Source organism: Hippocampus guttulatus, chromosome 4 (genome assembly GCF_054856545.1).
Source record: "Hippocampus guttulatus isolate MCC_2025c chromosome 4, RoL_Hgut_1.0, whole genome shotgun sequence".
NCBI classification, from domain to species: Eukaryota; Metazoa; Chordata; class Actinopteri; order Syngnathiformes; family Syngnathidae; genus Hippocampus; species Hippocampus guttulatus.
In genome coordinates, this window is record NC_141264.1 from 13486720 (window position 1) to 13501662 (window position 14943).

General features: G+C 40.7%; 5 protein-coding genes across 6 annotated transcripts in view; 1 reads left to right on the plus strand and 4 right to left on the minus strand.

Annotated features, from left to right (window-relative positions):
* Positions 1 to 1194, minus strand: part of nup93 (nucleoporin 93) — a 28607-nt gene extending 27413 nt beyond the window's left edge. For both annotated transcript variants that reach the window (XM_086109378.1, XM_086109376.1), the window contains exon 1: positions 1059 to 1194. The gene's annotated coding sequence lies outside the window, so the exon portion shown is untranslated. The remainder of the gene's footprint in view (positions 1 to 1058) is intronic.
* Positions 1195 to 2663: 1469 nt separating this feature from the next.
* steep1 (STING1 ER exit protein 1) lies at positions 2664 to 4277 on the minus strand. The gene has a single exon (XM_086110294.1). It carries the CDS (start codon positions 4128 to 4130, stop codon positions 3453 to 3455), a length of 678 nt encoding a protein of 225 aa, XP_085966420.1. The 5' UTR covers positions 4131 to 4277; the 3' UTR covers positions 2664 to 3452.
* A 1230-nt stretch (positions 4278 to 5507) lies between these two features.
* mt2 (metallothionein 2) lies at positions 5508 to 6250 on the minus strand. The gene is made up of 3 exons (XM_086109907.1): positions 6082 to 6250; positions 5922 to 5987; positions 5508 to 5739 (listed from the first exon to the last, which is right to left on the minus strand). The coding sequence occupies exons 1-3, from the start codon at positions 6104 to 6106 to the stop codon at positions 5648 to 5650; spliced, it is 183 nt and encodes a 60-aa protein (XP_085966033.1). The 5' UTR covers positions 6107 to 6250; the 3' UTR covers positions 5508 to 5647.
* Positions 6251 to 11370: 5120 nt separating this feature from the next.
* LOC147206008 (lathosterol oxidase-like) lies at positions 11371 to 13252 on the plus strand. Its single transcript, XM_086109451.1, has 5 exons — positions 11371 to 11588; positions 11968 to 12100; positions 12201 to 12301; positions 12759 to 12887; positions 12983 to 13252. The coding sequence occupies exons 1-5, from the start codon at positions 11379 to 11381 to the stop codon at positions 13250 to 13252; spliced, it is 843 nt and encodes a 280-aa protein (XP_085965577.1). The 5' UTR covers positions 11371 to 11378.
* Positions 13253 to 13283: 31 nt separating this feature from the next.
* Positions 13284 to 14555, minus strand: anapc13 (anaphase promoting complex subunit 13). The gene is made up of 2 exons (XM_086108810.1): positions 14299 to 14555; positions 13284 to 13836 (listed from the first exon to the last, which is right to left on the minus strand). The coding sequence occupies exons 1-2, from the start codon at positions 14395 to 14397 to the stop codon at positions 13711 to 13713; spliced, it is 225 nt and encodes a 74-aa protein (XP_085964936.1). The 5' UTR covers positions 14398 to 14555; the 3' UTR covers positions 13284 to 13710.
* Between the last annotated feature and the right edge of the window lie 388 nt (positions 14556 to 14943).

The following is a 14943-nucleotide window of genomic DNA, read 5'->3' on the forward strand; positions in this document are numbered from 1 at the left end:
ACATTATAAGCCATCAACATGGAAAATAACAACAACTAGGTTTGACGGCAATGTTGGATTTTAGGAATGCCCATAAATCCATTTTTTAAAATCATGCTCATCCTCATTAGGGTAATGAAGCTGGAGCCTATTCCTGCTGATTAGGTGCAGGAGGTGGGGTACATCCTGTATTGGTTGCCAGACAATCACAGTATTATTGACCGCGGTTCACCAATCGTCTACACTACAGTACAGTATAGCTGTGAATGGTAGGACTTGTCTGTATGTGCCATGCAGTTGTCAGACAACCAGTCCAGGTAACCCGGCCGATTGGAAGTCAGCTGGAATAGGCTCCAGCTCACCCATAACACCAAAGAGGACAAAGAGCGAAAGCAAATGGATGGATGTTATGCCAACAAAAACATGCATTCGGCTGAGCTCGATACCAATAGGAGGGAAACACATACAGTGTGACATCATCTTTTAGGTGACCAAATTCAAAGAATAATTTAAGGAATTTGAAGTCCTGACATTCGATGAGATATGCGGCTCACTTATCAAGGTAAAGGGCCTCAACACGTTCAATCCAATTGGTATTTGATGGGAGTAATCCTATTTATGTAAACAATAGCAAGGGAACAAACTACCATGGACATGATGGGAACTGCATGTTAAAATGTTGGCACTTCCTATTAAAAACAATTGAGGGAAAATTTGACATTTGCAGATGTCAAGACCCTGGCAACACAAGCGTATTGCTGTCACATTAAATTGGCACTCGCTCGCACAATACGAATGTATTGTAACATAATCAAGACCAGCAATTTCTGCCTTGTGTGTCGAAAGGCAAAGGCGGTATGCGCAAAACAGTGAGACTAACAAACCCTGACGACACTTTGGTCTCACTTCGATGGGTCGGCGACTTCAAGCGAGTTAGGTCTGCTATACTGTCATAGGCAAATCGCTGTTAGCTTGCGGGCTAATGCTAACTCACATGGAGACGGTATGGCTCAAGTTCCAAATACTGAATGAACTTTTTTTTCTTGCACATAGTAGCAGGAGGACGATTATTTCTTTACCTGAGACGAATTACAGTCTGGACTCTTCGGGGAGTATTGTTGAAAAATCAGTCGTATATTCAACAGAATACAGTCCTATGCAGCCTTCCGTGATGTATGTTATTTGCGCCGGCACGACAGCGGGCAAAGCTGATTGGACGAGGCAGAAGAACCGTACCGGATGTCGCACTTGCTGGCCTCTCACAATAGACAAGCTACCAGCTCCACCAGTTGGTTTCCAACAGTACTGCACAGAACCGCCCAACAGGGTTTGAGAAACAATTATCAAAATGATAGCACAAGTTATTTCATACGTTCAAGAATCGCAAGACCAACTAGCACTTTTACTAAAGTGTCGTTTCATCACTGGTCTTTTATATCCGTTGTGAAATATCCAATGTACCCAAACAAAATCATATAATGTAAGTGTGGTCCGAAGAACACTAAATAAGTCACATTTCTGACGAGGAGGCGCGGGGGCCACATGTATCGATGCCAGTCTGTGACCAGATATAACTGGCTGCTCTTTGCACTTTATACAGTATTCTTACAATAATATCTGACCTAGAAAACTACCCATGTTGTAAGGATAAAACACCAAATGCTGTATATTTAAAACATTTGTTGTTTTTACTTTCCAATGTCGATCGTGGGAAACACTATCTTGCACCTGTGTGAGATAAGAATAAGATGCAAGAGACAACTAATAAGCAGCATCATCATCTGAGACTTGAATACAGGATGTACCCAACCCACAGCACCGATAAAAATGTGGAAAGCTTGACTTGCATCTCATATATTACATCTAATATTATTGTCATATTATTATTGTTGTTGTTATGAAAAGCTAATGTGCTGCAGAAAAACGGAGGGGGGTTTAGAATCATTGCAAAAATGACTCTAGAAAAGTTTGCTTGAATCTCTGCTTTGAAAAAAAAGGTTACATTTTGACTAATTTACAGTAGTTCTGTCTCAAATCCCTGCTGACCCTTCAAGCGTAAAATTAAACCACATAATCTTTTATGTGTTGATTTCTCATAAAAAGTCCTAAATGTTCAATCTAAATGTTTTGATTGAAACTAAACATTTAACGACCATGCAAGCGAACTGATCGATTATCAGAATCAGAATCATCTTTATTGGCCAAGTATGTAGAACACACAAGGAATTTGTCTCCGGTATAACACGCTGCATTAGTATCATCGTAAACAAGGACATGACAAATAGGTATGGAAGGACATTTCGTAATGTAAGTGAACCGTAGAGCGGTGGTACCACCCAGTGACAACTGTGAGACAATGTGCAAAGTATCAAGCAGAGCTAAAGTGATCAGTGGTAGAATACAAGTGATCAGTGGTAGAATACAATACTATGACAGTTTGTACAGAAAATCATTGAACCATTTGAGAGTGACCAGTAGCAGTATTTGTTGTACAAGAAGAGTGACTATGTCAGTGACTGTTTAGGGAGTTAATGGCTAGAGGGAAGAAGCTATTATGGTCTTCATGGAATTTAAAATGACACATCAAAGTGAGCCTCTTTGTGGCTGACTGTAGGCACTACAGGTCAAAGGTCCCTCAACTTTCATAAAACTCGGAAGTACTCATCAAATCAAATCTCTCCAAATGTGTTTCTCCATTTGATGTATTTATTATCACTGTAACATGTCCAAGAGTCCATATACCCAGATAAGCTGTTTTTATTTGACTGTATAAAAACACTCCTGACCTCAGTGAGCTATCAATTTCGGTACTTGCACAACATTTTGAATTCATATTTAACATGTATGCTGCATTTAAATATTGTTATGTGATTGTAACACATAATAGATATTAAATCAGTATTCTGATTTAATATCTATTGTCACGCTCCAAAATTCACATCAATGTTTGAGGCTCAGTGTGACAAACTGTCACTGATGGTTTCAACATAAGCCACTTTGCAAATAGCCCAACCCCACGTTTATTTTTATTCGAAGACTGTATCCGGTTAAGTGCTTAACATTTATCTACTGGCATCCTTGGTTTATGACAGTAATAGTCATCACCACCTACGCTAACAAAGTACTAAAGTCATAATTACAATCAAGAGTTTCATATTTAAATCAAGTGGAAAACCCCTGCTTTCTCATCCTGTGTGAAGACATGTAGTTTCAATTTGTGGTTTAAACACTCATTGCAAAACATCAGTGTGGGTGCCATTTGAACTCATTTTATCACCCAAAGGCATTTTCTTCACACCACCAAACAGTTTATTTGGTCAAAGTACAAAATAACATCAACAAAACCCATGCACAGTATACACTAATGCACACTGTGCAGCCCTACAAAATAACACTTTCAACAAAATGTCTAGCAGAAGTCATTTTGTATGAAGGCTGACTTCAGAAAGGTCGCGTCGTTTATCAAGCCTCGTCTACTTGAATTGATTGTCAATGAGAGTGCCTTTCATTTTGGCCCTCTTAGCCTCGAGCTCGGCCAGCTCCTGCAGCCTCCTCTTGCTCATGCCCTTCCTCTCGAGCTGCTTTTCGATCACTTTCGCGTTTTGAGCATAGGAGTCGGCCACCTCTCTGGCCTCGATCTCCTCCTCCTCTTCGTCGATGGTGGACACGGTGACGGAGCTGAACTTGCCCATATCTTTCGTTCGCTTCGTCATCATCACGCGGACCTTTTTGGGAGCCTCTGGCTGCTTTTGACTGTACACGCTGGTGTTACCGATCCCCTGTCCAAATTTGACCACCGCTCCTTCCACGACGAAAGTGGCCTGGGTGTTCTTCTCCTGGTGCTGGTAGAAGAGCAGCAGGCCGCACTTGCCGCACTTTTTGCGGTATTGCCTCTCGATGCCCTTGTCTCTCTTGATGTACGCGTTCTCGTCCTCTTCCACGTTGCAGAATTTGTGCGCGTGTTTGACGACGTCGATCACCCGGGCGCGGTCTCGGGGCCTCATGGGGAGCTTCTCCAGCTGGCAGTCCAGAACCAGCACCATCTGGCCGCACAGGCAGTAGTAGACATGGAGGGGCTTCTCCCCGTCGTCGTATTCCTCTCGGTCTCGCGTGTCCGAGCATACAACACTTCTAGAGACCACTTTCGGCATGTTGGTTTACGTTACAAATAAAATATTTTGTGCAAATCATGCGCTATTGATTAAGCGCCATGGCGATGGCATTTTGTCAAAAGTAAAGGTACACAACGATAACGTATTATTTCACTTCCGATGTGCGGCACTGTAATGTTTCCTATGGGGAACCAACGTTTCTACATTCTAAACGTTCCGGAGTTAGCCAATTTCCGGATGTTTGAATGTTTCCGTTGCATTTGCTACATTTTAATAAAGTTTGAATGATTTTAAGTGCCCTACACACATATCATTTTCAGGCCTAATTCAAGCATTTTCAGTCTTCCGATCGAAGTCATTATATTCCAGATGCCCGTACAGCAGTTTCCCAATCTTTATTGAGCCAAGGGACACATACCTGAGGGAAAAACGACACTAAACAAAAACGTCACAAAAAGTGGAGACACCGGTTAATTACTAGGGTTTAAAAACAATTAAAAATACCCCGAAGGAAATTGAGTTTTATGTTCATGGTTTGACTTTTGAAGTTAAATGTTTAAACTTTCTAAAAATATAATTATTGGATTGGATTGGATACAACTTTATTGTCAAATGTGCTCACACTCACATTCAGGTTTGAGGACAATTTATTTCCTGGAATGAGGGGGTAAATGCCCAGAAAAGCACAGGGAGAACATGCAAACTTCACACAGAAGTGCAAGAGCCCACATCTGAATACCAGCCTCAGAGGTTTTAGGTGGGTGTTTTAACCACCGCTGCAAAAAAATTCATTTAATTATTCATATATCTTCTGCCATTACATAGAAAATCATTTAATTTTTATTCTGTCACTGTACTTGCCTACCATAAATGGACAAAGATACGTTTGTTGTTTGGATGTTTGGATCAATTAAGGGAAATTGGATCATTTCTTACTGCATACTGGTTATGATCCACTGGTGAAAGGACACTTTGATTTTCTCATCTTTCATCTGTAACTGCTTCAAACAACAAAGTGTATGCAGGAAAAGTGGTTAAGATTGCATGACTGTCTTATATGTTATGTTATATTTTATTTTGTGTTAACTGTTCTGTAAAACGCTGTTACATCTGAAGCTGTTGTAAAAGCGCTATATAAATATTGTATGATTCACTCTAAATGATCACTTTGATAGATTAACTTTTAACAAATTAAATCACTTCAATGTTGATGAATTTGTTTCGCCTCAAAGGGAACTAAAAATTAGGACAGCACAATAAATGCTGAACTACTTTAATTCCAAGCCTATGCACTTCTGTGAAAGTACTTTTAAGGTTATGTTTGGTAACAAACTAAAATACCAGCTAATGCAATTTATAGAACTACTATTTATTTATTGGGGGGATATCAGTACAAAAGGATGTACACCAACTGAATTCATATTAAAGAAACCATTTATTTCATTAATGAACAACATATACAAAATACATTACTGAATAGACATTGCAGGTGCAATTAAGTGAATCAAATGAAGGTTCCATCCCTCGATCAAAGGACCGATGATGTCAGAAGCGCCTCACTGACAGCAGCTTGTGTCACACGTCTTCTCTTTGCACACGCAGCCTGACGCACATTTGGTGCATCCGGACGGGCAGCATGGGCAGCAGCCTGAATAAAATAAAAATTACATCAGACTTGGTAATTACATACATGAGTGTTCTCAACTTTTGTATTGCTATCCGTTACAAGACCACGTGTAAAAGCAATAATAGACTCCGACTGAAAGACCGACATTAAAATATAACCACTAAGCATTTCCTCAAAGTAGTTCAAGTTAAGATTTCACTCACTCTTCTTGCAAGTGGTGCAAGAGCAGTTGGTGCAAGCACAGGATCCAGCGCATTTGCAGGTTCCAGCTGCACATACACACACAAAAAAAGAAATATTAACAAGGTCAGAGTCGCGATTCATAAACTAGAAATGTGCCCCCCATTGCTGTTTCATACTCACTCTTGGAGCAGTCGCAAGGGTCCATGCTGAATGCTGGTCGGTTACTTTTAGCGTCCTTGAAGAGAAGCTGGCAGGTGATCGTCTGAGTAGTCGTTGTGGGAAGAAACGAAGAAGCTGCTCTTTTATAGGATTCCAGTGAGCGGCCGGGCCGTGTGCAAATGTTTTCGTGACAAACGATGACAAAGACTTTGTGCGCACGACCTCTTTTTTTTCTTTTTACAACGTGCAGCCAGAAGTGTGAGCACAGATTCAACTCAGGCGACCACAATATTACGTAATCGCAAAATTTATTCCCTGGGGATCGTTCAAATAATAATTTGTTAATTTGTAGAGAGAACCACTCATTATTAGCGTGGGTAGGGGGATAAATCAAAAATTAAGGGAATGCCTGTATGAAGTCTGAGTAATTGGTGTGGAATGAGAATGACCAAACGGTTTATTCAGTTTTCCAGGATCATACACATATAATAATTTGTATTTGTAATATCGTTAAGTATATTGATTCGGATAGATCTGTTTATCGCGTAAAAAAGAACGACATTTTCTAATGAGGGGTATTTCAAACGACGATTCACGGTGTTTTTATTGCACAGTAACGCTGAGCTGCACACGGCACTCGGGTTTTCAAGTTTGCACACAGCTGCCTCAAGGGGCACGTGAGCAAAACATCAATAGGCTGCTTTAGTCAGAAGTGCTGCCTTCTAGGACGGTGTGCAGTGTGAAAACAACGCAATCATTCACATTTCGACAGAAGGGAGGGGTATATCAAGGGGAGCATGACTAATTGTTTCTCCGATACAACTTCAAATCAGCATCAATCGCGTAACGTTCAAGCCCCATCCAAAATGAATTGTAAATGATTCTCCTTGAATTGGTTTTCTACTTGCGTTTGAAATGGAGTCTTTGAAATTGTTTGATTTCGGAAGAAACATGAAAGACAATGTCCCTTGAAGTGTTTTGTCCCTTGTGACGAGAACATTCCTTCTGTTTTGCACTCGTCACAGATTTGCCTCTCGCTTCTTCCCAGGATTGTCAAGTCATGCCTTCGTCATCTCATCGTGATGCGACCATGATCATGTGAGGGAAACGTTAAAAGATTGACGCACCCGTTCTTCCTGTCAATAGGCAGATCGACTTATCTAAAATATGCGCAGTCTTACAAACTCATGCTTTTAGACCATTTTGACAGGTTGTGATTATATAATAATAATGAAAATAATAATAACGTTCCTGACCCTAAAATGCTTTGAGAGTCACTGGTTTGTAGATGAAAGGTAGAAAGTGGTGGCATTTTCTTATTTGCCAGCTACCTAGGCAAGCGAAAAAAAGGTTGTAGTAGTAAAAACATCCCTCCATCAAGTCCATATGAAACACAAGAAATGCCCAATTGAATCAATCAAAACATTCAGATGTTAATGTAATCTCGATGAAAATATATATTGAAGCCATTATTTAGCTATTTGCATGATTAGCTTCACGACACATTGCAGACAGATATGCTTTGACTATAGTGTGACCTCGCTTTGAAACTTATTATGTGACCTCGACTTGAACCTTAAAGTATGACCTCGACTTGAACTGCCTTAGCGACGAAAATAATGTTAACACCTTTTCCAGACGAAGACCAGACAATGCTGAAAAAACGAAAGCATTAGAACAGTCATCCAGAAACCGAAAGGGAAATATCCATTGGGAGTTACGCCGTGCTTAGAATATATAAGACTTGTTTTGAGATGTTGCTCCCGCGCATTTGTGCCTTGACCGCAACGATTGCTTGTATCACACTTGTGCCCTGAACGTTCAGAAAAACTTCTCCATTTCCAGCCTCTGATTTCACAGCTCACCACAGCCCGAATTCAAACGAACACGCGGAGGACCTGGAGGAAGCAGAAGGCGGCAAAAGGAACCCGCCGCGACCACCACATCCTCTCCCTCCCCACCTCCATCAAAAAAAATAATAATAATAAAAAAATAATTATATATATATATATATATATATATATATATATATATATATATATATATATCCATCCATCCATTTTCCGAACCGCTTGATCCTCACTAGGGTCGCGGGGGGTGCTGGAGCCTATCCCAGCCGTCTCCGGGCAGTAGGCGGGGGACACCCTGAATCAGTTGCCAGCCAATCGCAGGGCACACAGAGACGAACAACCATCCACGCCCACACTCACACCTAGGGACAATTTAGAGCGTCCAATCAGCCTGCCATGCATGTTTTTGGAATGTGGGAGGAAACCGGAGCACCCGGAGAAAACCCACGCAGGCCCGGGGAGAACATGCAAACTCCACACAGGGAGGCCAGAGCTGGAATCGAACCCGGTACCTCTGCACTGTGAAGCCGACGCGCTAACCACTGGACTACCGGGCCATTCATTGAACATGTGTGTGTGTGTGTGTGTGTGTGTGTGTGTGTGTGTGTGTATATATATATATATATATATATATATATATATATATATATATACACACACACACACACACACACACACACACACACACACACAGTATATAGTGTGTGTAAGAAACCCTTTATTAGTCTCGCAATGGAGAAATTCCCAATTCACAGCAGCAAAGTTATGAAAGGAAGAAGTAGAACAACAAAATATAGGAGCTGCTGGAAAGGCAGCCACTCAAGCGGCGCCATTTTGAAATCAAAATAACAAAAATAACACAACACAACACATAGGACACAGACAGTCGTGCAATCTTCACCACTTTTCTGCATACACTTTGATGTCTGAAGCAGTTATAGATGAAAGAGGAGAGGATCAAAGTGTCCTTTCACCAGTGGATCAGAGACGTCATGCTGAAAATGTGCACACGTCTGCTACAAGCTAAGTTTTGAAAGCAAACACGAAGCTTGTATGCATGTTTGTGTTAATCTTTGGCTTTTGACTCAGCATGACTCAGACTTGAGTTTAGTTTTACTGTTTTTGTGCTGTCTACTGTCTTCGTTATTAATTTATTGTTTTATTGTTTATTGTTGTATATATATTTGCTCCATGTACAGCACTTTGTATACAGCGGTGGTTGTCTGAAAGTGCTCAATAAATACAGTTGAGTTTGGTTCAGAGTTGAGTTAATACAGTATATTTTAATATACCCATCATGGGTTTTTTTTGATCGGGCAAAATCGTGCTTTTCCCGTTTTTCCCTTAAAACCCCTACCTTATAGTCTTCTCTCTGTCACAATTAGAGGCGACATAGCATATAGATCCGCTTGTTCTACTGCCCTAGCTAAACTTGACCTGCTCTGCCATGCAGATTTGAGATTTATTCCAAAATCAGTGAACCAACCAACAAGTAACGAGTTAACGACCATTCACATTCACCCCCGTATGGATATATCATGTTTTTTCAATTGGGGCAGCCAAGAAACCCCATGCAAGCTCAAATATCTGTGTGAAAAGCACAAAGATCAGAAACATAGATCAATCATACAAACCGCCCTCTACAGCACCGCACACATGCCTGTCATAGTGGAATGCTGCCTCTAGAGGGAGACATCCAGTCATCTACAGCATTGGTCCCCAACCACCGGTTCACGGACCAGTCCCACACCATGACCCATTTCGGACCGGGCCGCACAGAGAGAGACCTACAAGCTGTGCGTGGCAGAAATGTGCGCAACCCTAGCCAATCCAAGTCCCCCTTCTAATATTGGTTTGCCCTTGAAATAAACAGAATTGCGAGAGTGGCTGCCTTTCCAGCAGCTCCTATATTTTGTTGTTCTACTTCTTCCTTTCATAACTTTGCTGCTGTGAATCGGGAATTTCTCCACTGCGAGACTAATAAAGGTTTTCTTATCTTATCTTAATAAATGAAAGAAGAAGTAATAAACAGAAAGTGATAGTAACAAATGGACCAAACGTACAGGTAAACGTGCAGCTGATGGGCAGCAATGACTTTCAAAGATGAAGCTATTTTGACAAGAGAAGTTCCTCCCCCGGCGGTATTTCCAGAGCGACGTAGAGGAGGAAGCTGTTGTGGATGGTATGTCGACAAAAACAAGGCAATACAAGATACCCGTTGAATCATTTGAATAAGTAGCACCCAAGTGATCACGTGGAAAGCATGAAAATGCGAACTTCTTCTGCACAGCCTGACAACGTAACAATTGGCAGTTTAGTCGCTGATAACAACCTGGCATCCATCGGATGAAAGCAGCAATCAATTGAGTCATTTTTTTGATTAGTCACATTTGCAAGTAGCAATGATGCTTACCCCATATGTAGGATCATAACTTCCAGAGAAACCACACCACAATTGTCGTAGTGTGTGTCAATGTGAAAGGCCAAATGGTTCTGATGAAACAGGATCCTGCAGCTCCAGAATGGGAACATACTGTACAGTCAGCCATCATTGCTATTTCAAATGGTCTAATGTTAAGAAATTGGAGTAAATTGTTTGAGGACAAAACACTTGTTTAAACCATTATTTACAGGAAGATATGAGCCAGTCATATCAGACATATTAAAAGATGCATCTGAGCAGATGCATTTATTTGCTGAGGATGCCGGGATCTTGTTTCAGCTCCAGGCTGAGAATGCTTCCAACATTCTTGTGCCACGTGTCTGCGGGAAAATAAAGCAACCAGAGTGTTAGCTCGTCTCGCTAGAGGTTTCGTATGTGAGCAAAATAGATATTCATGAAATGACATTTACTGTCAACAGTGTGTGGCTCATTTTACTTCATACAACCACTGTTGTTTTAGTATAGGAATTGTAGCTGTTGAGCTTGTGTTAAAAGGTGGGGAAGGACTTGTCAGTTTTTGAGGATTTTTTTCAGAACCAGCCTCACTCCCAAAGCAGGTTAGTTCAGCGAATGTGTTGATATGGATTTATGAGTCTGTATCTAAAGCTGAAAATGGCACACCTGTGCATTAAGTAAAACTATTTTGCATTATAATGATTTCCATGGTGTCAAATATTCAGCCCTGCAATGTATGTACAAGATTGTCCAGTTTCATTGAAGAACCGCTGTTGCTAATGTTTTGTGTCATTCATTGAACGTAGGCAGCATTGTGTATTAGTGGTTTGCATGCCTGTCTCACTCTCGAAAGGCTTTGGATTTAAATGTTGAGTCGGTGTAGTTAAAATGTTAAAGAATATACAGTAAGTCTCATAAGTTGTCCACCACTGCAAACTGCAACCACAGAAATAACCTTGCACTGGATTGTTGTGCATAAGTGCTGTGTATGCTAACCATGTTTGCATGATCTAATTAGCTTTGTCAAACTAGATCATAGTATTATTACTTCTCCACAGAGAGACAGTGGCATGGATCACGTGCTAAAAATTGCAGACCATTATTTCCTGACTCCGTATATTTACCCAGCGTCATGGCCCGAGGACGGGGCTCTGCGCCAACTCATCAGCCTGAGCCTTTTGACCAACCTCGGAGCCCAAATGGTTTACATAATCTTTGGCGCACTAAATTTCTACTGCGTCTTTGACCACAGGCTCATGAAACATCCATTGTTCATTGAGGTGGGTTATTGAATGCTTTCAGCAAGAATGTCATGATGGACCTACACGTCGAAACTCATTGCTGCATGCTGAAGAAATTCACAACTGCTTCCTCACTTGTTGTTGTTGTTTTTTTTTAAATAACTAGATTACAAGCCCACCTTGGGCTATATAAAGACTTAAAACCCCCAATATACTTGGTAAAACTGCATCGCCTCACTGTGAGCTATTTCGAAATATTATAAAGATATTTCAGAACACTTGTGCACTTCTACACCACAACAATCCCAATAAATGTCAATCAAAATGAGCATTATCTTTGTAAATGCAGTTTTTATACTCTTCCACTGTTAGATCTTCTTTGTTAAAGTAATGTATTTTAATTTTTATTCAATAATAGAACCAAGTAAGCCAAGAGATTCAACTCGCAATCACCTCCCTCTTCTGGATGAGTTTCCCCACAGTGCTAATTTTCTTCTTGGAGATCAGAGGAAACAGCAAACTCTTTGATGACGTCAACCAGTCTTCTCAGGGTGAGGGCCGTTTTACTGAAGAGGTGCAATCATTGTAATACCATTAAAATGCAATACAAGACAAACTTTATTCTTCGACCCAAGTACTTTGTTTGGTTAGGCTGGCCGGGGGTGTTCCTGAGCGTTGCTGGATTCTTGTTCTTCACGGACATGTGTATCTACTGGATACACCGCTCCATGCATCACAAGAGCATCTATAAGGTGAGTTCAAGCACTTCAATGCAATATATTTTTTAGGAGTCAAGAGTAACATGATTGGTTGATAATTGGACAAACTAATAACTTGTCAATAAATTAAAAATATTCATCCATATTCTAACAAATTTGAATAACAATTGTTTTAGTGGCATAGTTTTATTCTCCATGGTTGTAATCTCAGGTAGATGTTTCTAAGACAGCGCATTCCAGCTACAATATACTCAAAGCCCTGAGAATGAAATGATCTGGACCAATGACCACATCCACAAGCATAATTTAATGTAGCGAAATATGACATTTGGTTTTGTTGACTTGTTCTTTGGTTGCATGAAGTTACAAAGTGAGTGAACTTTGGCAAAGCTTGAGAGAATTAGTATGGTCAAAACGTTCCACCTTGGTAATTCGGACCATACAACATTTTCCTAATATCTACTACTGTAGTCTTTTCTACTCCCCTCAGTACTTACATAAGCAGCATCATTTATTCAAGATCCCCACACCATTTGCAAGCCACGCCTTCCACCCACTTGACGGCTTCCTGCAGAGCTTACCCTATCATGTCTACCCTTTCATCTTCCCACTCCACAAGGTGATCATCGACAATGATAATCCACATTTAATGTATTGCATTCTGTAATGGCTCGATTAAGGTATACAATATTTTTGGCATGTGGGGTATTACAGGTTGTCTACTTATCTCTCTTCATCTTCGTCAATATCTGGACCATCTCCATTCACGACGGCGACTACCGCATTCCCGGCCCCTTAATAAGCATTATCAATGGTGCTGCCCACCACGTGGATCATCACCTCTATTTCAACTATAACTATGGACAGTACTTTACTCTCTGGGATCGTCTTGGAGGCTCCTACAAATACCCTTCAGTTCTCCAAGGGAGGGGACCAACTGACCACATTGGCAAGCTTGCAGCAGACAAAGCATTGATTCAGTGACAATGGAGCAGTAGTCAGACTACAAACACGATTGCAATGCATGTGTAAGGTTTTAATAATTTCAAAGACACTACACATGGACACATAAACATATAACATTTGTTTACATGCTTATCTATACTCTTGAACTGCATGGAGCTGGTCTAAAACATTGTGAAAAGATTGCGTGCAGATTTGAACAAGTCAATTAAAGCAGAATGTGACAATGCATGGAGCTGGTCTAAAACATTGTAAAAGGATTGAGAGCAGATTTTTAACAAGTTAATTAAAGCAGAATGTGACAATTTAAGTGCTGACGCAAAATATTTGAAGGACTGCTCCTTAGTAGGAACGCTAGAAACCTGCAGCAGGTAATCAAGAGATAAGATTCATGAAAGCCCCAAGATAGTGGACTAACATCTCAACAAAGCAAATCTGTGAACGTAGCTGGTGTTCTACAGTGCCATGCCAGCAGTGATTCAACTCCCAGTGTTTGGAGTGTTTTCATGAAGGCTCTGCAGGGAAAGGTCTGTCCACTTCATTTCTTGTTCCTTCATGGACTCTGTGGATCCACCATTGTCCTGTTCAGCCTCGGGGAGTTCACTCTGAAATGCAGCAAAGACAACATGATGAGATTATTCTAATCAAATTACTGTTCGCGATTGTGTGGGCTCCCTCTGGGGTAGTCGTTCTTTTCACAATCCTAACACATGCACGATGAAAGATTTTAAACCGACAAAAGATGGGTTGTCTCTGTGTCAGACTGACAGGTTTGGGTGCTCTGTTGCTGGACTGTAACAATAGGTTACATCAAGTAAAGATCCACATTCAGTCAAAGGATACCATTTCACACAGTAAGTTTACTGCTGCACTGTGATTGGCTTCATGGATGATAATCTGCATTGTTGCAATCATTTCATTGTAACACAACGTATAGTAATACTGGTGGGGGGGGGGGGTTCCGATAAGACCCATCTAATGCTTAAAAATGAAATATTTTTGGGAAAATTGGATACTTAAAAGACACTGCATGATACATGGGTGTCATAATGCAAACGCTGATTTACCAGCGGGATTGTGACGTCTTCATAGGGCAATTTGTCTTCTCTCCAAGCGTCATCGGTAAGATCCAAAACTCTACCGTCTCGTTGGATTTCACTGTCCATACTCAAGACAAGACTTTCTTTCCACGTCACAAACCCGCTCCTACGAAAAACCTGTATTATATATTCTTGTGTGTCACGTAGAGAATAAATACAAAAGTTCGAAATTGAAACGTGTATGAGTTGTCCGAGTTTTGCGAATGGCGCATTTATTAAACGTCATACCCCGACGCTTAGGGATGACGAAAATGACGTAAATATCGTTTAAGAACAAATGTTGATTAAAACGCTGAAACGTTTCCAATATTACAAACACATTCGAAAGTTTGGTTAATGGAAATGTATTATCTTAAACATCTCCGAGCCCTCAATTTGCCCCGCCTACAAGGCAAGGCCGGTGTTTAATGGTCGCCATGGAAACTAAAGAAGATTGCGAACAGCCAAAGAAAGAACAGTCTTATTTGGACAAATCGCTCTTTGACGGTACGTTTGGGTAACGTTCACCATGTTTTTTTCGTTGATTATGGTAGCAACTAAACCGACTAACTCCCCAATAATGTTTTACTTGATCACTACTGTTCAAATATCGGAATATTGTAATAGCATTTT